The sequence below is a fragment of the Chionomys nivalis genome, chromosome 1 (assembly GCF_950005125.1).
Source record: "Chionomys nivalis chromosome 1, mChiNiv1.1, whole genome shotgun sequence".
NCBI classification, from domain to species: domain Eukaryota; kingdom Metazoa; phylum Chordata; class Mammalia; order Rodentia; family Cricetidae; genus Chionomys; species Chionomys nivalis.
In genome coordinates this window covers 152,124,416-152,151,729 of record NC_080086.1, presented here as the reverse complement: position 1 = coordinate 152,151,729, position 27,314 = coordinate 152,124,416, and the positions used below count along the sequence as shown (strand labels likewise).

General features: G+C 48.1%; 1 protein-coding gene across 4 annotated transcripts in view; it reads right to left on the bottom strand.

Moving 5' to 3' along the window:
- The window catches only part of Dpp6 (dipeptidyl peptidase like 6), an 887,986-nt gene that overhangs the window by 32,569 nt on the left and 828,103 nt on the right, over positions 1–27,314 (bottom strand). For all 4 annotated transcript variants that reach the window (XM_057791926.1, XM_057791942.1, XM_057791918.1 and 1 more), the window contains exons 14-17: positions 25,740–25,831; positions 23,943–23,990; positions 22,208–22,326; positions 1,119–1,166 (exon numbers count right to left, since the gene is read on the bottom strand). In XM_057791926.1, coding sequence (XP_057647909.1) covers positions 1,119–1,166; positions 22,208–22,326; positions 23,943–23,990; positions 25,740–25,831 — 307 coding nt within the window. The remainder of the gene's footprint in view (positions 1–1,118; positions 1,167–22,207; positions 22,327–23,942; positions 23,991–25,739; positions 25,832–27,314) is intronic.

Here is a 27,314-nt window from a genome sequence, read left to right as displayed (position 1 = left end):
CTGTAGACCAGGCTGGCCTCGAACTTAGAGATTTGCCTGCTTCTGCCTCTCAAGTGCTGGGATTAAAGATGTGCAATACCATATTTGGCTACATTTTTTTTTTTTGAGACAAGGTCTCTTTATCAGGTAGCTCTGGCTGTTCTGGAACTCAGTATATAGACCAGGCTGGCATTGAACTCACTGAGTTCCACTTGCCTCTGCCTGTGCTGAGATTAAAGGTGTGCACCACCCATGCCCAGCTCCAGCACATCCTTTCTTAAGAAAGGCGATGCTGGGATTCTGGAGCAGCCTAACTGTGAAGTGAAGGTACCATGCAGGGCTTAAGCAGGAGTGATTTCTTACAGAGGAATTAATTGTCAAGCTGCTGAAGACCACAGAGGCCACCTGGGTGGGAAGCGGTAGTGCAATCCTATAGCCAGGTTTCTTCCCTGCTGTGTGTCCATTGGAGTGTGCAGATTGTTGGTGAGTGGTGATGCCCAAGGAGTTGTACCAGAATCTTTCAGGGGACACAGACTAAAACCCAAGAGCTTCAAATCTCTCAGGCTCTTGGAAAAGTTCCCAAGTGAGGCTGGAGATGAGGCCTGGGAGTGGGCCTCGTCACTCTAAAAACCCACTTCTCCCGAGAGGCCATGGCAGAAAGATGGTTAAGGTGCCAAATTCCTTCTCGGCATTTGTTCCCATTTACTCTGATGGCCACCCTTGTCCTCCCTTCCTCCCATCCTCCCACCTTTCTTCCCGTAGTTCCTCCATGTCAGGGACATGACCATCTGACCTGCAGGCAGATACACCTCTGAGTACCCATGAAGCCCCTACTGACTGCTGTTCAAATCCGGCCTGTCCTGGCTACATCCAGAAAATTTCAACCATGACCTTAGTTGTCTGGGGAACGGCCACCCAACCTCAGTGCTCACAGGCTGTTGGGATTCTAGGCATTTTCAGGGACACCATGGACCCTCAGCTGGGTCACATGTCTGATAGAGAGGCGCATTGGACCTACAGGACCTGATTCATCTTCAGGCCCTGAAGTTGGGGTGGGGTGGGGTGGGGTTGGATTGTCTTGTGAACCTTGACTCCTACTCTCCCAAGTCTCAGGAAGATTTTGAAGGAACAGCACTTACTTCTCTTATCCGTGGTGTTATGTACAGTCACAGTGGGTACACCAGGGCCTGGGTTTGGAGAGCAGAAAGGAAAAAGAGAAAGAAAAAACAAGGTCATTAGTTTATAAGAAAATAGGAAAATAAGCTTTCCTTATGCCATGTAGACTGTGTGGGTTCAGAGGATAAAGCAGCCAAAAGAGGCATGGCTCTCTAACACCACAGTCAGGTTCGTTACCAGGATTCTTGGTCATGGTACAGATCACGGCTAATTTGACAGGTGGGGGAGAGGACCTGAGTAGGATCCCTACAGCCCACATGAAGGGCCAGCCCACACAGCTTGGCATCCTGCCTGCCAATTCCAGCCTCCGCAAGCAGATCCAGAGGACCCCAGTACAGGCTGGCTAGCAAGATGAGCAATACTGGGTGCTCTGGGTTTGATTGAGAGTGTCTGCTTCAGTGAATTCAGAGGAGAAGCAATGGATGATTCCTGACATCAACCTCAGGCCCCTCCATGCAGGTGCACACACAAGTGCGTGTGCAGCCACACTCATATGCAAACATACGTATGCTAGTATGCAAACACACAGCATGGAAAATGAAAAACACTGATCTTATGATGGTGTCCTCTGGAAGGGTATCTAGTCTGGACTTTGCTTATTAGCTTCTGAAGGAAGCCCTTGGCTACTTCGCCTTTTCTGTGTACTTCTTCAGTTCTTTGAACAAGACAGACAGGTGTCTGATTCTGACAGACACCACCGGTCACTCCTGTACAGCTCTCCAGATCGCCGCATGGCGTGAGTATTGTATTTGGATTAAAGCACCATAACTTCATTTTCACCATTGAGCCAATTCCATGATGCTTTCCTGGACTTAGTCTGCATTACTCAAGCCTCAAGCTTGAAAAAAAAAAAAAAAAAAACCAAAAACCAAACAACAACATCAACAACAACAACAACAAAAATCACCAGAATCCTGGAAAGAAGCCACCATAGTTTCTAGTCTCTGACCTCTTGTGATGCAAACATGTGTGGAATGAATTGTGAATGTGTGAATCTGTTCAGTGAGCCCCTTCAATAGGAAGCTTCCCAGCTTTAGGTTGTTCCAGCCTTGGGAGTTAGGAGGATGCTCTCAAGACAACAGCACCTGCTTGGCCATCCACGGGTTCATTGCTGCCGTCATCAATAGCAGGGCCAGGAAGAAGGCCTTCTGAATTACTTTTGTTTGGTGATTTAGCTGCTAGACTGGGGTCCTTTCCCAACATCCTCTTTCCTCTGTTGCTCTTTGCACGCTTGGGTCAGCCAGCTGTGCCAGCTGTAGGGTCTGAGGGAGGCTGAGCTGCACTCAGGGGGTCATTGCTCTTCCTGGCCCCTGATATCAGCATAACTGGTCTTTCTCTGTTGGAAAACCTTTCACTACCTAGTCTGAAAGAGTACCCACCCATGACCTTTTCTCTTCCATTATAGTCTTCTTTCTACTTTCTTGTCTTAAAAAAAAAAAAATCTAGAATGGGCCTGGAGAGATGGCTCAGTAGTAAGAGTGTATACCACTCCTGCCAAGGGCCTGAGTTTGGTTCCTAGTACCCATGATGGGCAGCTCACAATGGCTGGCCACTCTAGCTCCGAGGGCTTCTGATGCCTCTGGGCTCTGAGGAACTTGTACTCACATGCGCATTCCCCCCCACAGACACACACATGCACATAATTAGATTAAAACGATCCAGGAGGTGGGAGGTGTGTGTTAGGGGACATCTTCGAGAGGTGGGAGGGGGAGCTGGGGTGGGATGGATATTGATATAAGACATGTTGGATACAAATTTAAAATTGTCGAAGGATAAATAAAAGAGAAATAAAACCTAGATTTTTGCATCTGAGAGAAAATGTGCATTATTTGTCTTTCTGATCCTGGCTTATAGCACTTAACATAATGATCTCAGGTCCACCTATTTTTGTATGAACGATGGATTCTCATCCTTCTTCATGACTGAATAATACTTCACTCCATGTAAATGTTACATTCTCCTCAACCATCATCAGTGGGTGGGCACCTTGGCTGAGGCCCTGACTCGGCCACTGTGAACAGAGCCGCGACAAACACAAGAAGCGTTGGAATATTCCGACTTAAAATTCCTTCGTCTAGGAGTGGCACAGCCAATCATTGAGCCCTGGAGCCTCCCCATTGACCTCTACAGGGAATGCTTTACAGTTCTCGGCCCCTCCCCCATGCTATGCCCCTTGCTTATCCATCCAGCCACAGGCTGGTCAGGAAAAAAAAATTGCAGGCTGCTTGGTTAACTGTGAATTTCTGAGAAGCACTGACAATCTTTTCACTATAAATAGATCCCTGTGGTACTTAGGGTATACTGACAAAAACTAATTGTTGTTTGCCTAAAACTCACACGTGGCTAGGCAGCCAGTACTTTTTATTCACTGACGCCGGCACTTCCTTCCTAGAAGGGAGAAGCCATGCAACATCTGTCTGTGCACGCCAACAGGCAGGTAAGCACTGACTGTGGGGGTAAAATATGGAGGCACACCAAGTACCCCGTTCTGCCATCCCTTCCCCTGAGAGCCTGTGAAGAGAACAAAGTGGTCATTAAGAGATAATGAGCCTACAGCTGTTTGCCGCGCACAAACCGAGGTGAGAAAATTTGCAAAACAGACTATACCCTACGCTCTTATTAATAATGTAAACAATGATTACTTATTCAGTGCCTACTATGTAAAAGGCATCCTGGTAACTCTCCTATGAATAATTTCAAGTCCAATCTTCGGAGCCCTGCCGCAAAGACACTTCAAACAGCTTAGAGACAGGAACACGGCGGCAGAGCAAGCTTCCCGGCTTTTGTCGCATTCGTTCAGTGAGGAAGTCACAGCTTGGAGGAGGTTTCATTTGCTAATACAGCAACTTAATACATGTCTTGAAACAAAAATTCAAATGGTAAAGAAAGGGACTAAGTGACAGTAAAGGACCCACTTATCCCTTCCTCCAAAAAAGAGCCAAACCCTTCTAGAATATCCTAGTGTGCGCCTGTAGCCCTGTACTCACATTTACAGATAAGCGTTTTTGAAAAAAAAAAAAAACTCACATGCAAAATTAACCAGATCCAAAGTCTGCACAACTCAATGAACTTCTATACCATGAACGCAGCATTTGGCACGGAGCAGTGAAATCTCACATTGGATTTTGCGCTTTCACTATTGAATGAATATTTTACATAATTATCAACCACCAAACACAAAACTCCATGAAGAGCTAGAACTAGAAAAGCTGTATATCTTCTTTCCTAAACTATGTTATGAAATACTAAAATATTTTAAAAGATTCATTATTTTATGTATTTGTTGGGGCTAGGTATCACTATGTAATCCTGGTTGTTCAGGAACTAACTTTGTAGACCAGGCTGGTCTTGAAATGACAAAGGTCTTCCTGCTTCTGACTCCTTCATGCTGGGATTAAATGTGTGCACCATCACAGTTGTCTGATTTTATGTGCATTTTTAAGTTAATTTTTTTCTGTGTATGTATGGGTGTTTTGCTTGCATGTAATACCTTTGCACCAAGTGCCTACGATGCCTGCAGGGGCCCTCTTGAACTGGACTTACAGACAATTGTGAACCTTCAAGTGGGTGCTGGGAATCAAACCTGTGTCCTCTGGAAGAGCAGCAAATGCTCTCCACTGTGGACCCACGTCTTTGGCCATTATTACAATCATTATTATTATTATTGATACAGGATTTCTCTAGGTAGTCCTGGCTACGTTGGAACTTACTATGCAGACAAGAGGGCCTCAAATTCACAGAGTTCCTCCTGTTTTTGTCTCCTAAGTGCTGGTATTAAAGGTGTGTGTCACCACGCCCAGCTTTATTTTTATTATTTTTACTTATGAGTAGATATGTGTCTGTATGTTGTTATGCACACATGAACACAAGCTGTATGTTGTTATGTGCACATGAATACAAGTGCCTGGAAAGCCAGAGGCATCAGAGTTACACTGCCTGGTGTGGGTTCTGGCAACCAAACTCAGGTCCTCTGGAAGAGCAGTCAGTGCTCTTAACCACTGAACCTCTCTGAAGCCCCAATATTTTAAATGCACAGAAAAAAATAACACAAAAATACTTGTATGTATGCCTATAAACATCACTCAATCTTAGTAGAACATCAGACTTGTCTTCCTCTTTTACTCTCTCTTGCCCTCTCTTCCTCTCCCTCCAGTTCTCTTATCTACCAGAAGGTGAACCAATCTGGTTCACCACACACTCCCTACTGAGGCCAGAGCATGACCCAGAAACAATGAAACCAAGGAACTATGGGATGAAACCACAGCCCACAAGGAGCCCTTCCTCCCCAGAGTTGTTCCCTCCAGTTTCATGACAGCAATAGAAAGTGATGAACTTGGGTCAGGACTCTGCATGGGCTGGGGACAGAAGGGTCCTTTGGGTGGCCTTCACACTTGATCAGTGTCTCTTTGGTACAGTTTGACGTGTAGTCCACTTGACCAGCCTAAAATGTTTGCGATGTTAAAGTCATGCTGACAATGGCCCCACTGTAACATGGCTCTCAGACCTCGGAATGAAGACAGTGACTGGTGGCAGCTATTGCGAATCAGAGGTACGAGCCACAGTAACCTGAATTACTAAAATCAGGGCACAGAGACTGATCTCAAGAGATCTTTCATCGGCCTAATTTAAAATTTCCGCCGTGCTATGTCATGGCCAGGTTGGCACTTAGCGGGCCTTTCATTTGCCGTTCATCTGTACAGCAGGCATTGCATATGCACTGCCCACTGCCCTTCCAGGGTAATGAGTGGGAGGGGCATAGAACTGTGCCTGGGGGCAGCGCTCTGTACACATCTTTCTGTCTGGGTAGGGTCGAAATAGCTTTGCTTCTGAAAGTTGCAGCTCAGCCAGCGTATTTGCTACCTCCCGTGCTGGCAGTGCTCATGAAGAACACAAGAGAAATGCCTACAGCTATGAGAAAAGGCGCTAACTTCCAAGGTGGCCTTAAATTAGCAACTGGGCAATTAAAATGGGACCCAGAGCACACAGAAGACTGTACAAGGCACAAGCTTTTCATGTGTGCTATGTAAAGCTACAGAAGGCACATTTTTCCTCTTGGTTTTCACAGTCACGGTAGGATGGCAGGCCACTTGAGTTTATTTCTCTGGTCTGTCTTGGGGAAATTTTGTATCCTTTGACAAGCATTTCCTGCCTCCCTCCCAAAGCTCCAGGTCACCAACATTCTACTCCCTCCTACGCATCTCAGGAAGTGTGCGCATCTTTCTGTGTCTGGCTCATTTTCCTGAGCAGAATGTCCCCCTGGTGTGTCCATACCATCACAAATGGCAGGCGTTTTGGAGGTTTATCTGGCCGAACGTTAACAGTTCATGGTCTCTGGAATACAAACAATGGGGAAACATGACCGGAGCAGAGAAGTAGGCTCAGAGTCTGCAGGGGGACATGGGTCAGTAGCTGAAGCACTCCCTGCCATCCATGTCTTTGCCAGGGCAGCAGTGGTAGCCCACCTGTAGGCCCAGCACTCAGCAGGCTGAGACAGGAGATCCCTGGAGTAAGCTGGCTGGCTAAATGAGTTGAATTAGCAGTCTCTGGTCCAAGTAAGAGAACTTGCCTTAATATATACGGTGAATGGAGGAGGACATTTTATGTCAAAAGTGGGCCTCTATACATATTACACATAGTGCAGGTATATTAACACACACACACACACACATAGACACACACTCCATTCACACCTCCACACATACATACATATACATCATTCACACACATCATTCACACTCCAACACACACAAACACACCTCATTCACACATACAAACACACACAAAATTATAGAAGGAAAAGGAGGCTCAATTCTCAGCTGAAAGCTCCATCTTCTCAGTGGAAGACGGAAGCAGGTGGGGGAAGCGGGGCTGCACTCTGCTCTTCCTTAGCCCACCCTTCTGCTGCCATATATATAAAGTATAAATATTATGCATGCATATATTCTCACTCAGTCTGAGGATGTGTGAAAACATACAACTGTATTTCATTACATGTTCCTTACAAACACACATGCGCAGGAGTGAGCATGTGTCTACTGTTCTTTCAGCTCTAACACTTCTGAAGTCTTCAATAACAGCCTGCCTTATGGCCAGTGCATCTTGGAGCAATACACGGTGGGGCAGGAGAGATGGTGAGGAGCACTGGCTGCTCTTCCAGAGGACCCTGGTTCAATTCCTAGCACTCACAGGGTGGCTTACAGCTATCTGTAACTCCAGTTTCAGGGGATCTGACTCCCTCTTCTGGTCTCTGAGGGCACTGCATGCACATCCACATTCAAGGGCAGAACATGTAAAACAAAACAAATTTTTATTTACACACATAAAATAAAAATAAAGCTTCAAAAAATTAGGAGCATAAATGCTCAAACAAACACAAGTTTTCCACCAATGTCAGGAGATGAATTGTATTTGCTAAGCATTGTTTATGAAGAGACGAATATAAAAAAATGACCTTTCAAAATCTTAAGTGAGTGACAGGACTTATTTTAGTGAAAGCTAAATGTCTGACTTCCAAGTTGGTATTGGAGCCGGGCGATGGTGGCGCACGCCTTTAATCCCAGCACTCGGGAGGCAGAGGCAGGCGGATCTCTGTGAGTTCGAGACCAGCCTGGTCTACAGAGCTAGTTCCAGGACAGGCTCCAAAGCCACAGAGAAACCCTGTCTTGAAAAACAAAAACAAAAAAACAAAAACCAGAAAACAAAAAAACAAAAACCAAGTTGGTATTGCTCCTGGGAGAGGAAAATACGCAAATGGATGTATGACCACCACACGATGGTAGATCATAGTGTACAGATGGATGTATGACCATTACACATTGGTAGATCATAGTGTACAGACGGATGTATGACCATTACACATTGGTAGATCATAGTGTACAGACGGATGTATGCCACCACACTACGGTAGATCATAGTGTACAGACGGATGTATGACCACCACACTATGGTAGATCATAGTGTACAGACGGATGTATGACCACCACACTATGGTAGATCATAGTGTACAGACGGATGTATGACCATTACACATTGGTAGATCATAGTGTACAGACGGATGTATGGCCACCACACTATGGTAGATCATAGTATGTAGATGGATGTATGCCACCACACTATGGTAGATCATAGGAGCTGGTGGACAGATGGTCACATATTTGGATTCCATTTAAAGTAAAATTCAGAGTTACATGACTGCCTTTCAGTCCCATTTGGTCTAGAGTGTGAGTTTGCACCTGTCTGGCCGGATGGAGAGGTGACAACCACAGATGAGAACTGGAGGGATTGAGAAGGACGCAGGGCTGTAGGGGAAGCCATCAGATTAAATACCCCATAGAGACAGCATTCATCCTCCTCACCCACTCTCGCCTGCACCCTGGGAAGACGCTCTGACACATAACTCCCACCGCGCCAGCCTCTGAGGATGTAAACAATAGAGAATCTCACATCCCAGGCGACCCCACGCGTGCTGCCGGCGCTGATGAATGCTTTCAAAGATCAGCTGCACGCAGGCGAGGGAGGCAGGTTCTGGCCGGTGGAGATAATTGGCAAGGGCCCTGCTGCGCCCAGACTCCAGATCTCTTTAGTTACCAGCTCATGAATCATGTATGGCTGGAGCAGAAAGTGTATACACCCAGGTGATATGATCATCCTAACAAACGGGGAGCGAGCAGGCTACCCGAACGACAGCAGATAATTAAAATATTTGTTCCTAAGTCAGGATTTCCCAGTCAACACTACAGAAGGGTTTTGTTGCTGTCTGATTTTGAAGCCTTGTTATCGGTGACATCAAACCTGGGATTTAGTCCCACCCCACCCCCTACCCAGTCCCTTCTGCCTGTGCCCCACGGCGTTTAGTCTTGCTTCCATCCAATTTTCTGTTCAGGGAACTTGAAAGTGATTCTGTTTTACAGGCAGAGTCTGAATGGCACCGTTCAGCGAGGGCTGCGGCAGTGGGTAGGCTGTTTTTACACACTCATGAATGACGGAGAGGCTACACCAAGCTGACCGTTCTCATCGCATGTGGCTACTGGCAGCAGAAATTATGTGTGAGTCTAGGGCATATGACAGGCATTGGAGGAAGAGAAAGCTTCCCAATGATTGAAACAATAATAATCATTTTTTTAAAAAAGGGTGGGGCCCTGGCAAATGCCTGGATCCCAACCCCTTCCTCCAGGCATCTGATCTACAAAAGCTTCCAGACCCATGGGTCACCTGCATTTAAACCACGGCTTCATCACATCACCCGAGGGAACATTTTTTTTTTTTTTTTTGTTTTTCGAGACAGGGTTTCTCTGTAGCTTTGGTGCCTTTCCCGGAACTAGCTCTTTCTCGAACTCACAGAGATCCGCCTGCCTCTGCCTCCCAAGTGCTGGGATTAAAGGCGTGCGCCACCACTGCCCGGCTCCCAGGGAACATTTTTACACTTACACTTAATTCATTGTTACTGAGAAAGGGTCTTACATAGCCCAGGTTGTCCTTGAACTCACTATGAGCTGAAGATGACTTTGGACTATTGATCTTTCTGCCTCCAACTCCGACGTGCTGGGATTTCAGGTGTGCACCATATGGCCCACCCCCTGTGACATATTTAGGGGTTATACAGAGTTCTGAGTGTGATGGCAGGAACTTAGTTTTTAGTTTTGTAAAATGAGGCAAGCCTACAAGATAAGCGGTTCAGTGCACACACACTGTCTGATTTGTCCCCTCACACACACCAGGGCTGGAATCTGGACCAGGGCCTCTAGCCCCTTTAACAAGCTCGTCCTGACTCACTCTCAAAGGTCCTGGGACCAACCTGACTGTTGAACAGTCTCCCGTTTCCATGGTCACATCCTCTCACCTGCTGTCTTTCTCATGCCTAAGGACTTCTGGAGTTGCAACCTTGGCCCCCTACTGATTAGGGCTCTGATTGTCTCCATAGCTCACAGATAATGTCTCCATCTAAGTGTGAGACAGGAGACATCCCCAGCCCTGATCTGGGGCCACAGTCAGGGTTCTGTGTTTCACATCTTTGCACCTTCATTCCCTTCCCGCTTCTCATCTTGTGGACCCCCCACAGTGCCCTCAATATTTTCTTCAAACTCCTCTGTAAGATTCTGACTATGCCTCCTTTTCTTGTGGTCACAGAAACAGTAATAATAATGTCGCGTTCTGACCCTGTTAGGCCATGTGCTCTTGTGTGTCCTGTGTACCGCTCCCTATTCTAATCCTTTCATGTAGCAGCTCACTTATTCCTTAAAGGGATCCCACAAAGTGGGAATTACATGTACTTCATATTTATAGTCTGTGAATAAATGGAGGTGCAGAATTGTAGGGGCCATGGTGGCTTTTGTATCCAAGCAGCTCAGATACTGCTTCCGCCAGCAGAGTTCCTTGATTCTGTACTTCATTATAGAGTAAAGAACACCTCAGGATTCCCCGCAGCTGTACTTCCTAGCTCAGTGAGCTTACATGCATGCAAACATCTGTACACACATGCAAACCCCACGTGCCCATGTGTCCATGAAACCAACAAACCAAGGAAACGGAAGCCTCACCAAGACTGGGGAGAAAAGAGAAAGAAATGAGCATTGCTGTTTTTATAAAGGTAGAGCAAGGATATGCATGTGTAGACACGTGCATCAGTGTGAGTGTGTAGGTTTGCACTTGTCTGTCTGTGTGTGGCTGCACGTGTGTGCATGTTCTACACTGATGCTGGCCTAGGCCTTGTTCCTTAAATTTATCCTTTCCTTTTTTTTTTAAATCTACAATTAAAATCCCCGCTTCCTAATTTCCTCCTTATTTTTATCGCCTCAGTGAGAGCTTAGGAATGACTTAAAGAAAAGCCACAGGGTGTAACGCCGGTGAAGTATTTACAGCAACATGCGAGCGCTCCTTAGAGAGGAAGCAGCCGAGTGGTCCGAGCACACAGTGACAACTGTAATTAATTTCCTCGTGCTTTAATAACCGCGTTGCTAAAGTGTGACAGAACAGATGTTCTCTTGGAAACACCAGCCCATCCACAGCACACTACAGTTGTCTGGGGGTTCAGCTCCCCATGCCGGCTGAGGGTGGGTGTATCAGGAGTCAGCCACAGGCTGCATCGCTCCCACCGGGGGCTCCTCTCTATGCAAGGGGAACCAAAGGTGAGGCTCCAGGCCGGAGGTGGTTCTGGGAGCGGCACTGAGAAATTGGGCACAGCAGGCTCTGTGGGTCAGAATAGAGGTAAAGGTTCAGGAGCCGCAGGAGAAGCCTTCTAGAAGGTCACTGTGTGCCTCAGGTTATCATGACACTGCCCTCTGCTGGGAAGTCAACACCCTTACAAGTTATAGAAATTGTGCTCACCCCCAGCTGCACTGACAGGCACATGGGGTGACCAGTACAAAGGCATTCCCAGCTGTAAGATGGGTTATTGATTCTTAGAGAGATTGTAAGAGCCGTTCTGGTATCAGAATTGTTAGAACGGGACAGCCAGCCTCTGGGCAGGGAGACAGCACTTGGCTCCTTCCTTACAGGCCATAGTCACATCTTGCAGCACTCAACTTGCAGGGACTGGTGAGGCAGAGAGGGTGGGCACTGAGGCCCGGTGACACGCTTCAGGGTAAGCCTCTTCAGCAGAGCCAGGGAGATGTTTCTAGGGCTGTGGCCGCCTTGCCACAAGTTCCTTTCAGCAGACCTCAAGTCAGAGTGATGTTTCAGATGTCTGGGAAGGGCCTAGAGGGGTGTGCACACAGCCTGCAGGCCAAGGTCACAGCATCTGCAGGACTGCACTCCTGGTGGCCGTGGGAATCCTTCTGGTGGGGGCCAGCATAACCCTCCCTCCAAACCCTTTGTTGTCACAGGGCACCTCTGCTCGTGGCATGGCATGTCTGAGGGTGGGCAGGCAAGGGTTTCCCTGTCTCATTTATTTCCTGTGTTTTGAACCCTTGTTGGTGATCTAACAGAGAACTGTGTATCTGAATATCCCCCATGGTCCTTGGAAAGCATCTGGTCACATGACAGCGGCCAGTAAAGAATAAATGTGCGCATGCTTGTACCCAGCTCATTCTATACTCTGCTTCTCATCCAGTCCAGGGTCCAGCCCATGAAATGGTGCTGCCCACATTCAGGGTGGTCTTCCTACCCTAAGTAACCCAGTTAAGAAAACCCCTCTCAGACACGCCCACAGGCCAACCTGGTCTAGACAATCCCCTACTGAGACTCTTCTTCAACATGATTCTACTTTATGGAAGACTGACAGTTAAAACAAGTGCTTGTGGGTTTTTTTTTTTTCCAGACTGTGCCACATTGTACTGTCCCCCACGCCCTTCGTCCTTCTGAACTGTTCACATGCCCTCAAAGCCCCACCATGAGGGAGAGAGAGAGCCTGACCTGAGCTGAGGCTCTGTAGGGACATGTTGGTAACCTGCAGCCAGTCTTCCTTCTTTAAAAGTTCCCCCAATTTTTCTGATCCTAGACTCTGGGCTCCTGAGGGCAGGGCCTCCCTGTTTCATCTTCATGTGTCTGACATCAAATCCAATGTCTGCCTGACAGAGGGTACCACAGGAGGCCTTGTCTAAGCCAGGGCTCAGTTCTCCGTGGCCCCCAGGAAGTCAGACACTGGGAATTCCTGACACTAGGAAATAGGAACCACATGGGAACCACATGAGCCCCAGTAGGGGAAACCTGTGGAGACCAATGTGCAGGGCTGCAGTGCCCTCTTGTGTCCGGTTGTACCCAGGGCTTCCACAAGGAGATCTGTAAGAGATTTCTGCAGAAATTCGTCTCCACTGGGCACAAGAGACAGCGCTTGCTTGTGCTTCCTGCACTTGTGGGCCTCTGACATGCTCAGGGCTGGGAAGACCTGGCCACAGGCCTGACTCTTTCATCTGTGACATGGGTGTGTGTGTGCTTTGGTTGCTGAGGAGAGAGAAGGTGAGCAAGGACCTTGCAGAGATAGATGGCCTCCAAGGATTCCACCCATGTGAATTCAGGCCTAAGTGTGTCAGCAGCCCTGAGGCACATGGAACTGCTTGGCTTTAGCAGGCTTTGCGGGATGCTGCAGTAGAGTACCCTGATGTAGAAGAAGATTCATAGCATCCATAGTATGGAATGCCAGTTTTTTTTTTTTTTTTTTTAATAGTGTCCTCTTCTCACCCCTTGAGCCCGTCAGAGGCAGTGGTGGTGTGCCATCCGTCATCCCAGCACTGTGTTCACTGACCACACACAGAAGCTTCTCAGCCACACACTGCATGTCTGAGGGCGGGGAAGGTCATGGCCTCTTAGGAGAAACATGGCAGCTGCAGAGGTGCCCCCCTCACCCCAACACTGAGTGGTCCTCACATTTTCAGATGGATGGCGTGTGCCTTTGCAAGGTCACATGATCAATGACTTCAAGTGAATTTAATTTGGGATAATGAAGTGAGAGACGCACCGGATCACTGAGAAGAAATGCCAGCATCTTGAGTTAGCTGGCCAAACAGCCGTGTCCCTGTCTAACTGAGGGACAAGAGGTCAGCTAACAGCCAACCTAAGCAGCGGATACTGAGGTTCTGATTTCCGGGAAGCACGGTGGTCACTGTGTGACTCCCTGGTCCCCCTGAGCTTTCTTGTCATTAAAAAGAAAACCTCGGGACTGAAGAGATGGCTCAGTGGTTAAGAACACTGACTTTTCTTCTTAGAGGACCTGGGTTCAATTCCCAACACCCACATGGAAGCTCACAACTGTCTATAATTCCAAGATCTGACATGCACAGACATACATGCAGGCAAAACAACAATACACATAAAATAAATCATTAAAAAAGAAAGGACTCTAATGGATGGCCTCTCACTGAACAAATTCATCTGTAACAGGCTGTAAGATAATGTTACCTAGTTAAGAAAAAGAAAGCTACCAACTTCTGGATGCTGGCAGAAGAGGCAGGCCGATGCTCTGTTGACGAGGACATACCAGCAATGTTCGCTGGGACAAGAGCTCTTTGGTCTGGAAGGGAGCACTTCCTCCTTGTCCACTTCAAGAGGTGAACTTTCCCAGTGACCATTGCCTTAGCGTCTTTCCTTGTTTACTGAGATATGATAACCAGGCAACTGCAACTTAAGGGAGAAAGGGCTTACTCTGCCTCAAGGTGAGATGTCAATAGTGGCAGGAGCTTGAAGGAGCTGGAGTCCTATCACATCCACGGTCAGGAAGAGAGAGCAATGGATGCTGGATACTTCCCAGTTCCCTCTCCCCGTTTGCACAGTCCAGAATCCCAGCCAGGACACAGTGTCAACCACCTTGGGTGGGTTTTCCCATATCAATTAATGTAACCAAGACAGCTCACACAAGCAAGCTCACAGACATGCCTGAAGGCCCATATCCCAGGTGATCCTAGATTTTGTCAGGTCAGCCACTAACAGAGGAAGATGAATTTGGCACCGTCTTGGGTGCCTGGCAACAGTTCAGTGAACTTCACATAATGAATCTGAACTCATAGATGGGCAGGTTTTGAACAATATTCAGAATCTATTTTACAGTCTCTGGATGCATTTAGTTTCTCATGATTAAAACAAACACTGGAGCCTGAGGCCAGAGGCCTGGAGGAAGAAACTGTGTGGACCCTGAGATGGGCCCTATAGTGCGCTATCGAGGCAGCCGTGGAAGACCATTATAGACTCCTGCATGGTAAGGATTCTGAGCCTCGCAAAGAGGTCCAGGACGAATCCTCTGAAGCATTCCGGTCACTGGTGTCTGCTTCTGGCTTCTGGCGATGAACCCTGGTACATCAGGTACAGGAGCCTTGCACATCAGTGGTCACCACGTGCATGCCACCTTCTATGTATGACACATAGTGACGGCATAGCTCCCAGGGCCTCATCATGTTGAGTGGAATGCAGTTCTCCAAAGCTGGATCCACAAGCCAGGATGAGCGGCAGTGCCCAAGCATGCCCAGAGGCCTACAGCCATCTGTATGACTCACTCAGAACAGGGTCCATCATTCTACATCTTGTAAGTGTGTTTTAATGACTAAATACCAATTAATATTTTATAGACTATTTTATCATCTCACATCATGAGGGGCAGATTGTATAGTACTCTCTCCCTCCCAGTGGCACACGAATTGGCCTTGTTTCTAGGAAGTCCTAGGGCACAACTGTGATTTATAAAAAGATTTTGTATTTATTTTTCATCATGTGTGTCAGTGTGTGGGTGTGGATGCGCACTTGAGTGCAGTTCTCTTGGAAGCCAGAAGAAGGTGCCAGATTCCAAGGATCTGCAGTTACAGGTGATTGTGAGCCACTCAACATGGGTGCTGGGCACTGAAGCTGGGTCTTCTGCAAGCAGTACATGTTCTTAACAGGTAGGCCATCGTTCCAGTCCCCTACAACTACAACATTGAACTAGGACTATACTGTTCCCTGCCACGCAGAAATCCACTGACGGAGTGTTCTAGCGCACAGGGTATGGCTCTCAGCGCTGGACTGAAGCCAGAGATGGAATGAGACCTGACGTGTGCCAGACCTAAGCATGAATGGAGAGGATGGGTGTTCAAAAACACTAAGTGAAGTGCCTAGGCCAGGGGGCACATGCTGGGCAGGAAGGTGAGTCAGGGTGAAGGGTAGAGAGAGTGAGGCGTGCTTTAAGAGGTGCCAGGTGGGTGTCTATCAGCAGAGATGAGGATGTGCGTGTTTCCTGTGTCCGCAGGGGGCTGGCACAGTCTTGGGAGCCCCGCTGGAATACTGTGATGCTCAGGAATCAAGTCAGCAAATCTCCTACTTACTCCACCATTCCACGATGAGGCACTGATTGAACATTCACGTACACTCAAAAAGAGAAGCATTGCAATGCCCCCTCTCCCTCAAAGGTAGAGTCTTTGGGGAGGTTGTGAGGTAACTCTACGCAAACTGTCATTCTGCCTTGATCTTTGACAGTCAGCCTCCACAGCTTGGGAACACTTTCAGTGGTAGGAGGCTGCCTGGTTTACGGTATTTTGTTAAAGCTGCCTGAATACAGAAAGGCTTCTGGGCAGAGGCCTGGGAGACAGGCCCTGCCTCTGGGGGCAGACGATCCTTCCAGAGCCCTGAGGAAGGAGACAGGCACTGTGGCTGAGAAGACTCAAGATCTGTGTCTCAGAGGTTTTATGCGACAGTGAGGGCTGACAAAGGGATCAGTGGTATGTTATAGGCATTACTATGTCTCCGGGCACTTAGTCCATTGATGACTCGGGACAGAGCACTGCTGTGGTTTGGCTGAGTTTCATGCATGCTGAAGCTGGTTAATAAAAGGCTGCAGTTTTTACCACCGAGCCCTAATTGATAAGTCATATATTTTCTATCCATCAAAAAATTGTTATATATTTATGAGTGCTTTGCCTGCATGTATGTGTGTGCACCATGTGCCTGTCCAGTGCCTGTCGAGGATAGAAGATGTCATCATATCTCCTGGGACTGGAGTTATGGATGGTTGTGAGCCTTGATGTGGGTGCTGGGAGCAGATCTAGGTCCTCAAGGGTTGTGAGCCTTGATGAGGGTGCTGAGAACAGATCCAGGTCCTCAAGGGTTTAAACTACTGGATGATCTCTCTCTCCCTCTCCTCTCTCTCTCTCTCTCTCTCTCTCTCTCTCTCTCTCTCTCTCTCTCTCTCTCCATCTCCCTCTCTTCCCCATCTCTGTTTTTGCTTGTTTTTATGATACAAGGGTTGTCCCCTCCAAGTACCAAGCAGAGCTCAAGTCTGCTTATCTTCCAAGATTGGTAAGATGGGTGTAGGCTGGCCTCGGACTCTCACACACCCGTTGTCCTGGAGCTCCTGATCCCAGTGCTGGGACCCCAGCTGCACCATCATGTCCAGCTTACTGTTCTTCCAGCCATGTTCAGTAGGTATTTTCTTTTTCCAGTGCCCAGGTATCTCCCCACTAAGCCTTGGTTCATTCTCTGCCCTGTCTTCTCCCAGTCTCTACAAACACTTTACACGTCTCGAGTCTATGAGCCTCAGCTCTTGTGTTCTTGGAATTTTCAACTTTGTCGAGTTGTGTGTGCCTCTGGAAACCCACAAGCTGCCTGCTCTCTGGCCCCGTTTGGCCCTTCTCTGGTCCTCATTCTTTCCAAAGGAGAAGACTTTAGGGTGTGAGACATGGTCTCAGAGCAGACATCTCCCAGGTGGTGAAATCTGGGATCTTAGCACTTGGAAGGCTGAAGCAGGAGGATGAGGAGTTTGAGAGCATCCTGGGCTGCAGTACAGGCCTTTGCTGATGTATATTCAACAATACCCAGAGTTTCCCCCAGGAAACTGGGGATCACTGAGCCTAGTCGGTCTATTCGGTGCACCTTTTGAACTTCAGTCACTCTGGTAAAGGTGTTAGGCTTCAACAGCTGATTACATTTTTCCCAATGCCTGCTCTCTGGTCAACAAGATGGTACTTTCTGGGACCTGGGGATGGCTGCAGTTAGCCTTCCTGTAACTGGTGGAGGTGAGTTTTGACTCCTCTGTCCGGGGTACTCTTCCCTCATGCTAATAAGGCCTTGCACCCTGTTCTCATAAGCATCGCTGGTCCTTGGCACTCTCGAGTCTGGGTCTTTGTACTCAAACCGGTCTCTGAAGATGCTGGTGTCAGTCCCCGGGGGTGGAGACGATGAGGTGGGCTGTCACTCACAGTGGTGGTAGCCTGAACAAAGTTCCCTTCTGCTTGGGCTCGCGGTCCACTCTGAAGGCTCCACGGCCAGGTCTCCTGAAATGCGTGAGCACTACGGGGGTGGGGTGAGGTGGCGGCTTGGAGATGGGGTGGGATCCTTATAACTCCTAACCCCATGATTCACGGTCAGCTCTAGCTCCTGGCCTTGGCCACCTCTACCTTGTCTGATGTTCCAGAACTCACATTCTGGAAGTTAAGCACACGCTCTGTTCCCTCACAGCCGCCCCTCTCACCAAGGGTACCATATACACCTGGCCCTGGCTTTCTCGTTCTGTGCTACCCACTCATATTCACCATCAAAAGCATCACCTGAGGTTTGTGCTCCCTTCCTCCTAGTGGTTCAGGGACACTATTGATCTTTCATTTCTCTATTCCTTCTGTAAATACCCAGAGAAGGGAAACATGGCTCTGGGGAAGGCATCTCGCATGGAAATGCATGGTGTGAAGCACACTGTAGTCATCCAACCAGGAGCAAAAAGTCTGGCAGAGATCCCACGGCAAAGTGATTGGCAACAAAGCCTTTCCTACCACAGCAAGCAGTCTGGAAAGGAGAGGAAGGGGCATATTTTAAAGGCGCTGTTCTCATACAGAATGACACTGCTTTCAATGGACGTTTCAGGTGAGACACATAGAACACACCCTCTCATCCTGCGGGCAGGTATACATCACCAAAGGCCAGCACATCACACTGGTCCAGTAGCGGGGAAGGTACCAGCAGGATGCTGAGTAGCTTCTTCACCACGGGAAACATCTGCTTCATAGTCACTGAGGAGTAGCATGGTCTTGCTGGGTGTGTTGCTGGGGGCTGGGCTTCCATTATGGATGAGGGAGACAATCTGAACTATTCATGGAACTTCCACTGAGGACACAGCCTGCCTCGGGATTCCCCTCCCTACTCTTTGTATACACAGCCTCACAGGGAATTCTCCAAATGTTTGAGAGAGTGAGCAGATGTTCTTACGAACCCACTAGCAATGCTCCAAGGAGCCTCAAGCCTGGTTTTAAACATCCACACGGACAAATTCAACATTAAAAAGGGCAGCCAAGGTTAATGCCTCAGAAACTCAGTGTGGGAGTCATCCAGAGGACAAGCCAGCTTATAGCACCAAGGCATTCATGTTTATCAAATGATTTCTGAACGCTGCTTTATTTTGTGTGATTATATGTGTATGTACATGGGTACATGCATGTCACAGCATGCATGTGGAAGGTGGGAGAAGCCAGGTGGTTCTCTCTTCCCACCAGTTATATATATTCCAGGGAAAGAACTCAGTTTTCAGGTTTGGTGGCAAGTGCCTTCGCTTATTGAACCATTTTGCCATCCCAACCGTTTGTTTTTAACTCTGCTTCTGGGAGCTGATATCATTCTACACATCTGAAGATGATGATACACCGTTATCAATGAAGACACAGGCTACTTATTATTTTCACAGCTCTGGGGTGACTCAGATAATCGGGTAATCCTGCTTACACTGCTGATTTAGCACAGAGCAGGGTGCTGGTTGCTGTGCTTAAACTCCAGCTTATAAAGAAGAAAGGCTTATTTTAGGTCATGGCCCCAGATTTCAGTTCACGGCTGCTTGGCGCCCTTGTATCAGAGCCTACGGGAAGCCCGAGCATCAAGGTAGAAAGGCATCAGATCACAGTTTATTAGCTCATAGCAACCTAAAAAGTGAAAGGGAGACAGGAAGGTTCCAGGGCTCTAGTGTCCCTTTCAAGGGCGTTCTCCCAATGGTCTAACTTCTTCCTTTAGTCCACACTCCTAAAGGTCCACCTCCCAGAGTTCTACAGGGCGCTAAGCGTGGCTTTAGTATAGGACCTTTGGGATCATTCGGTATCCAAAGTGTAATATACTGAGTCACCATGGAGGATGTTCGCTGCCTAATCCAAAAGCCACGTGGCAGGCCGTGGGGACTAGAATCAGAAGCCCTCAGGGGATGTCTGTGCTCCCAGCCTTCATGTCTGCCTCTACCTGGCATACTGCTTTCTCATCTCAAGGGACCATGATGCCTTAGGGGTTTAGGTCTGTAACCATAGCCTGCCTTGCCTCACTAGGCAGTAGGAGTTGGTTAGGGTGCAGCTCGCACCTGCAATCCCCGACGAACTGGAATGCGAAGCTTACTTTGTAAAGGGGGTATCCATTTGTTCTCAGGGGCTGACCATCTCGAATGTGACAGACACAGGCCCGGTGGCTGCCAGCTCCTCCCTCATCATGGTATGTGGCAGACATCACAAGTCAATCCCCATGACATCCCAATGGAGTCCTCATGACCTTGTTTTTACTGAGCCTGAACTTGGCCTAGAATCCCACTCATTTTCAGTCCTATGTCCAGTTACTTCTCTCCAAGTGGGGCTGGTCTCCGGATCCCTGTTCTAGTACTTTTGTTTACTAATTATTATTATTGTTAGAATGTGTGTCGTGCTCACATGTATAGGTATGTTGCATAACTGGAAGTCAGAGGTTGACACTTTCCACTCTATTTTTGAAACCCACTCTGTAGACCAGGCTGGCCTCAAACTCAGAGATCCTCCTGCCTCTGCCTCTGTGTGCTGGGATTAAAGGCATGCCACCATCACCCAGCCTATTTCCTTTTCTTTAATGAGATCTATTTGTACCCATTGGTCCCTTATTCTGTATCTAACACCAAGGTCTATTCCCTTATTTTGCTACTTCTTCCTCCGGAGGCTGCCCACCAAGGTCCAGCTACCAAAATATTGAAGTTCAGTAATCAAAAGTTCCATTTGGCTCACCTAACTAACATGCCCAATTAAAATGAAACACCTCACCACTTCATCATAACATGGGGTTTCCCCCTTTACTTTTACAAACTGCCATTTGCCTGTGGACCAAACTGTAGCGTGGTTATCATTGACTTAGCAGCTAATATCCACTCAGAAGTGAATTAATACCATATTTCTCTTTCTGGGTCTGGATTACCTCACTCAGGATTATTTTTTTTCTAGTTCCACTCATTTGCTTTTGGTAACTGGACTCTCATAGCGGACAAATTCATGAGGCAGGCATCGACCCCCTAAAGTTGGAACTGGACTTGCTCAGCACTAGAAAATATTAGCACATACTGTAGTGCCAGAGTCTGGACACGCTCAGTCATCAACAGAGATGGGAAACTGAGCTCCTATTGTAGGCACCTGTCTGAGAAGCCCAGGAGTTGGGGGTTTGGCCCAGGAGGCTTCAGGGGACTAATGTGCTTTAGAAAACCTGCACTAAGATCACCTTCATCTTGGAAGAGCATCGGGAGCTTCAACTTTTCACACGTTTCTGAGCTATGCAGGAGCCAGCAGGCTATGTAAGACACTGCCACACAAAATCATTCCCTCTACCTGTGACTGCCAGGACTGCCACTTTAGCCAGAGAGGGGCCTGCTCTTGATCTCAGCCCCCTCCTTTAGCCCATGTACCTGCCCTTGAAGGGATCGCAATAGGTCTAGTTCTTTGAGACTTCTTTGTGTAAGACCACATTTATTGCTTACCTTCTTACAATCATTCCAACAGACAAGAACAAGATGCAAAGACATTTTCTGCAGTCACTTGTTCAATAATCTGGTTGGTGTGATTAAAAAAAAAAAAAAAACACTTGCACACGGGCCAGTGAGACAGCTCAGCAGACAAAAGTGCTTGCCATTAGCCTGACAACTTGAGTCCTATTCCTAGAACTCACATGGTGGAAGGAGAGAATCAACTCCTTAAAGTTGTTCTCTGACCTCTACCTGTGCATCACAGTACATACACATGTGCATACAGGTACACACACACACACACACACACACACACACACGAAGATCATTTGTGTTCTTGGGATCAACAAATTGTGCTTTAAGAACTTGCATTATGGGGGCTGGAGAGATGGCTCAGTGGTTAAGAGCACTGACTGCTCTTTCAAAGGTCCTGAGTTCAATTCTCAGCACCTACATGGTGGCTCACAACCATCTCTAATGAGACTTGGTGCCCTCTTCTGGCCTGCAAGCAAATATGCAGGCAAAACACTGTATACCTAATAAATAAATAAATCTTTAATAAAATAAAAATAAGAACTTGCATTATATATTTCTGTGGCTCTCTGTATAACCCAAACCTCAATATTGGAAAGCTAGATCTTGGGACTGTTTTTTCATTTTTATAGACAACGCAGGCGCAGTTATGTGCTAGGTACCCCAAGTAACTCAGAGCTTACTGTTCTTTTATGGACAATGGGAGGTGTGATGTAGGTCAATACAAAGACCCCCCCACCCCCATGAGCTTTATAGTCTTTGCAGGAAATGTGGTGAATGTGGTCCTGCCTCATGAGTAGTGCCCCTGGTCCCCCAGTCCACGATGTTCCCATCACACCCATCTGGTCCCACATGTGCTCCTGCCTGCAGACCTCAGCATCCACCTGAGACAGGTGTGAGGTGATGACCACTCACCTTCACACTTGAGCAAGAAGAAGTCCATGTTATGGCTGAAGGATGCGCTGAAGTAGGTGCAGTTCTCCACGAGGTCGCAGGACAGACACTGCCTGTTGAAGTCATCGACTGTGTTGGCGCTGGAAGAACAAAGGGCCAGTGAGAACCAAGGCAGGGAATGAGCAGTAGCAGGGACCTCTCCTCTGAGGCTACCCCATCACTCCTGCTGCTAAGCCCTTACGCTTTACTCCCATCAGCATCCTGTGGATACCTAACTCCACGTCCTCGGAGCCTTCCTAACTCACAGACTCTGGAGACCTCTCAGTCCTTCCAGTCCTGGATGGCAACTATTTGACCACCAGTGAAAGTGCAGGCTAGGTGTGAACAAGGTGTAGGGACTACAGTTATGAATGCCACTGCCCAGTATGGTTATGGGTACTGTCACACGGTCAAGGCTACCATTAGTCATCTGGTGGCGGTCACGGTTACTATCAACTGGTGCTGTCACGGGTACCCTCACCTGACCGTGCCGTGGGTGCTTCACTTAAGGAAGTCGTGAGTGCCATCGCTTTGAATAATCAATCTTTGGTGCTTACAGTGGTCATGGGCATAATTACAGAGAACTTTCCACCCATGTGAGTGGCAATTCGGGAGCAGTTTTGACTTCCACATTCCTCGAGTGCCAAGAGCAATGGGAAGGAGCTCTATGAACGTCAAGAGACTAGTACTGATTGCTTCCAGAATGCAGTTCTCCTGACAGCGGAAGGGTGGCGATGCTGCTTCTTGCTTGGGAATGACGGGAGTGAGAGAAAGCAACTGAAGATGCCGCCTGGGACCACCACGGTCAGGTTTCATCTAGATCAAAATGTTCCCCTCTAAGCATATCTTTCAAAGTGGAGCTGCACCGCCTGCGACTGAAGTTGTCATAGGAGACAGATGCTACAGGTCCCAGGGAAGGGGCAGGCTGCCTTCCTGCTTTTTATAAAGGGGGTAGCCCGACTTTCATGACCATAGTAGGCCCATAGTGGTGAAGTCTACAGAGAGAAACAGATCCATGACCGCACATGTCAGCTTTAAACTCAGCATGGAGCCCACTGGCTGGAGGGGAGACCTCTGTGCGCTGGGGACTTCCCTAGCGCGTCTCTGGTCCATACTGCCTGATGCCCCTCCTAGTGACCATTATATACTTAGGGAGCAGGCAGCTGAAGCTCTCCTAGTCACGAAGTGTCTAGAAACACCCATTGTTCCTTCTCCTTTCCCCCAAACTAATAAAAATCAAGTTTACCTCTCCCATGAGGTCAGTAAAGGGCGGTTAACAGGATGAACTGTTGAGACGGTGACCTTAGATTTGGTCCCTTCTGGGTTCCAAGCTTGTTTATTCAGTTTCTACATCATTTGAGGTCATGAAATGTGGGCATGGGGGAAGATGGCAAAGCCAGCCTCCTCTCTACTCAGTCACTGGTCGAGTCTCAGATGCAGCTGTCCTCAAAACACACTGATGGGGGCAATCTGCCAAGGTAACACTTGAATATAGGAGCAAGACAGGTAGAGTCCTTCAACAGGAGAAAAGAAGTGTGTGTGTGTGTACCAATTTGGTGCAAGCAGAAATAGGACTTGAGGCTTTGGGTCGGGTGGCTTCCTCACGTTTCTCTTTCCACACTTTCTAGGTACTCAGCTGCCCTTGCTGTCTCCTATCTGCAGCAGGGCTGTGGGACAGTGCAGCCAGCAGGCCTCTACTGGCCTGGGAGTCAGTTACCTGTAGAGCTGTCGTCTCCGCGGCAGATCCTCTGTGCTCAGGAAATAGCTGTGGAGATGGGGAAGGTATACACAGTTAGCTTGCCTCAGGACACCTCTGCGGGCCACAAGCCCTACCCTGGCACCTTCACAGTGTCTCTCAGGGACTGTGTGGCCCACATAAAGAGCAATGCTCACATTAGGTCTGGGCACACTCATGACCACAGTAAGGGAAAACTAGATGCTATAGGCAGAGGGACACACTGTCAGCATCAGGTACCTCCTGCACTGGCCCTGGTCCCAGAGCTCTTGGTCCTGTGCAGTGGTGAGGGCAGTGGCAGTGTACAACTAGATGTGAACATGGGTCAGTACACACCTAGATGTGAACACAGGTCAGTACACACCTAGATGTGAACATGGGTCAGTATACACCTAAATGTGAACATGGGTCAGTACACACCTAGATGTGAACATGGGTCGGTATACACCTAGATGTGAACATGGGGCCAATACACACCTAGATGTGAACATGGGGTCAGTACACACCTAGATGTGACCATGGGTCAGTACACATCTAGACGTGAACTTGGCGTCTTCCTTCCCTACAGATTAGAAACCTCCTGATGGGCAAGGACTAGAGAAGACTTTATATGACCCCATAAAACCTTGTCTGGGGAATGCATGTCTGCTGGTTTTCTCCTAAGCCTGAGAGTGGCCCCTAGGTGAGCAGCGAGGCCAAGAGACATCAGGTACAGGACTGGGCCTGGACTCCTACATAGTGAAGCCCGGCTACCCCTGTCAGCCACTGAATAAGACAGAGAAAGCAGCTTAATGTCTTTGCACCTTGGTATTTATTTTTATTTTATGTGTGTATGTGCACATAGGTGCATGATGTGTGCATGCAGATATATGTATATACAGGTGCACATGTGTGTGCTTGCTGGCAGAGGTCATGGACTGACCTTGGGTATCATTTCTCAGGATCTGTCCATCTGGTTTTCTCTTTCTTTCTTTCTTTCTTTCTTTCTTTCTTTCTTTCTTTCTTTCTTTCTTTCTTTCTTTCTTTCTTTCTTTTGGTTTTTCGAGACAGCGTTTTCCTGTGTAACAGTCCTAGCTGTCCTGGAACTAGCTCTTATAGACCAGGTTGGCCTCGAACTCAAAGGGATTCATCTGCCTCTGCCTCTGCCTCCTGAGTGCTGGGACTAAAGGCGTGCGCCACCAACGCCCAGCCTGGTTTTGAGATGGGATTTCACATTGGCACTTGGCTTACTGATTTGGTGAGACTTGTTGACCAGTGAGCTCCAGCGCCCCACTTCCCCAGCACTGGGATTACAAGCACACACCACCATGCCTGGTTTTTCATGTGGGTCCTGGGGATTGAACTCAGGTCTTCATGCTTACACAGCGAGCATTTTAACAATGGAACCATCTTTCCAGCATATGTTTTAGTTTGTTTAAATGGGCAAGCATACCTATCCTAACAACCACCGTAATAGAGAGCATGCCGGGAATGCCCTCAGCCTGTGCCCGGGTTTACAGGGACTCAGTAAACAGTTGATACAGCGCGGCTATCTGTGAATCCATGTCACCTCACTAGTGTGTCCAAGCTTCCCTTTGTCACAGTGCCTTGTAGCTTTGGGGGTTGGCTGAGTCAGTACCTGGGTTCACAATGAAGAAAGGATGAGTGCTATGATCTAGGGGGGCAGAGGAGGACTCCTGAGTTGTGCCTTTTCTTCTTCCAGTATACCTGACTAAAAACAAGTGCAGCTTCTGGCAGTAAGAGACAGCTCTTGGGACCCAGTCCCCAGTTCCCACTCACATCTTGTTCCGCTTCTCATCATAGGACAGGATCTTGGTCACATCCCAGTCCCCAGAGGTGATGGACTGGATGTTGTCATTGCTGCTGTTGGGCTGAAATACAGACAAGATGTTAGGAGGAGATGCTGGGCTACAGCTTTGGTGCCTCACTCTGGAGCCTGTCAGTATGAGGCCATATCCAACCTCTTCCTACTTCTCTTTTGTGTGGCTTGGCTTGAATTCAGCATCGTCTGTGATGGACTCTGATGCCCACTCCCTGGTCTGAGTGTCACTGATGTGAGTATCACTTGGTCCCTCTGCAGGGCTTGTTCCTGGTACCACATCCCACATTCTACAGATACATATGTAAGGCCAATGTACTTGTGAATTTAATGTTCGTGTTAGGGCCCAGGATGGAGGAAAGGGAGTGTGTAGGGGAAAGGATGAAAACAGGCAAAATCAGGAAGGAGCTGGGAGGGATGACCTCAGTGTAGTTCTTTGGATCGTCTTTATCATTCTTGCTGGGGTCCAGCTGCCACAGGGACTGACTGACTCCTTCTCAGCTAGCATACTTCTCAAGTGTCCCCCAGAGCTCTGTACAATAGTCACTCAGACCTGCCATCATGGTACCAGGTGCAGGCAGCATTCACATTATCAGCTGGAATGCTGAGGCGTAACTGTGGACGGCTGTACTGAAAGGCATATGCTCTGGGGAGCCAGTGTGGTGGGGATAGAGCCTAGCTTAGGTGATGGAGGCCAACGTTTGGAGCTGCAGACCGTGTGTGTGTGTGTGTGTGTGTGTGTGTGTGTGTGTGTGTGTATGTATTCAGGAAAACAGTGCAGCCTCAGGCAGTTCTCGGCTTGCAAGCAGAGGTCAGGGCAAGAGTGGGTGCCTAGAGCAAGGGAGGGTACCACTTTCTGATAGATGCTAAGGGATTCTCAGCAACTTCTTATCATCTACAAGAATTTAGAAACTGGGATTGAATGCAAGCATCATAATTTTTAAAATCTTGCTTAAAATGGCCCCAGTGAAAATGTGAACAAATCAAATCAGGTTTTGGACATCCTGTAAGTCATGTGATTAAGTGACTAGAAAACAGAAATGCCTGCTAAGCCGGAAGTAGTCATTATTCCGACCCAAGACATTTCGGGGTCCTTCTTTCCTCCCTCCCAGATATCCCTTGAGGGGACTGTCCTGTGGTCTTTCTTCTGGGTCCACACCATATCCATACACCTCCTACTTCCTATCCACAGTGTTTCCAAACAGCCTTCTTCTTGATTCTGTTTTATATACTTGCTCCCATTCTTCATCACCTTAATTAACCTTAAAATAAAGCCTGCACACAGAGGATGGGGCTGGTGACACAGAGAGCCGAGTACATGCCCATGCGTCCCACCAACTGTCTCAGGGCAGAGATCTCAAAACTCAGCATCCAGGCAGCTATTCCCATGGTGACTGTGCTTGTAGGCAGCATTCCCAGATATCCACTTCCCTGCCCAGCAGCACTTATCCTAAGTCGCCTGACCAGGACAGGTGAGTGTGAGTGGCAGCTACAGTATCATTAAGATCACAAACGCTTCTGGCTCGTGGTAGCGG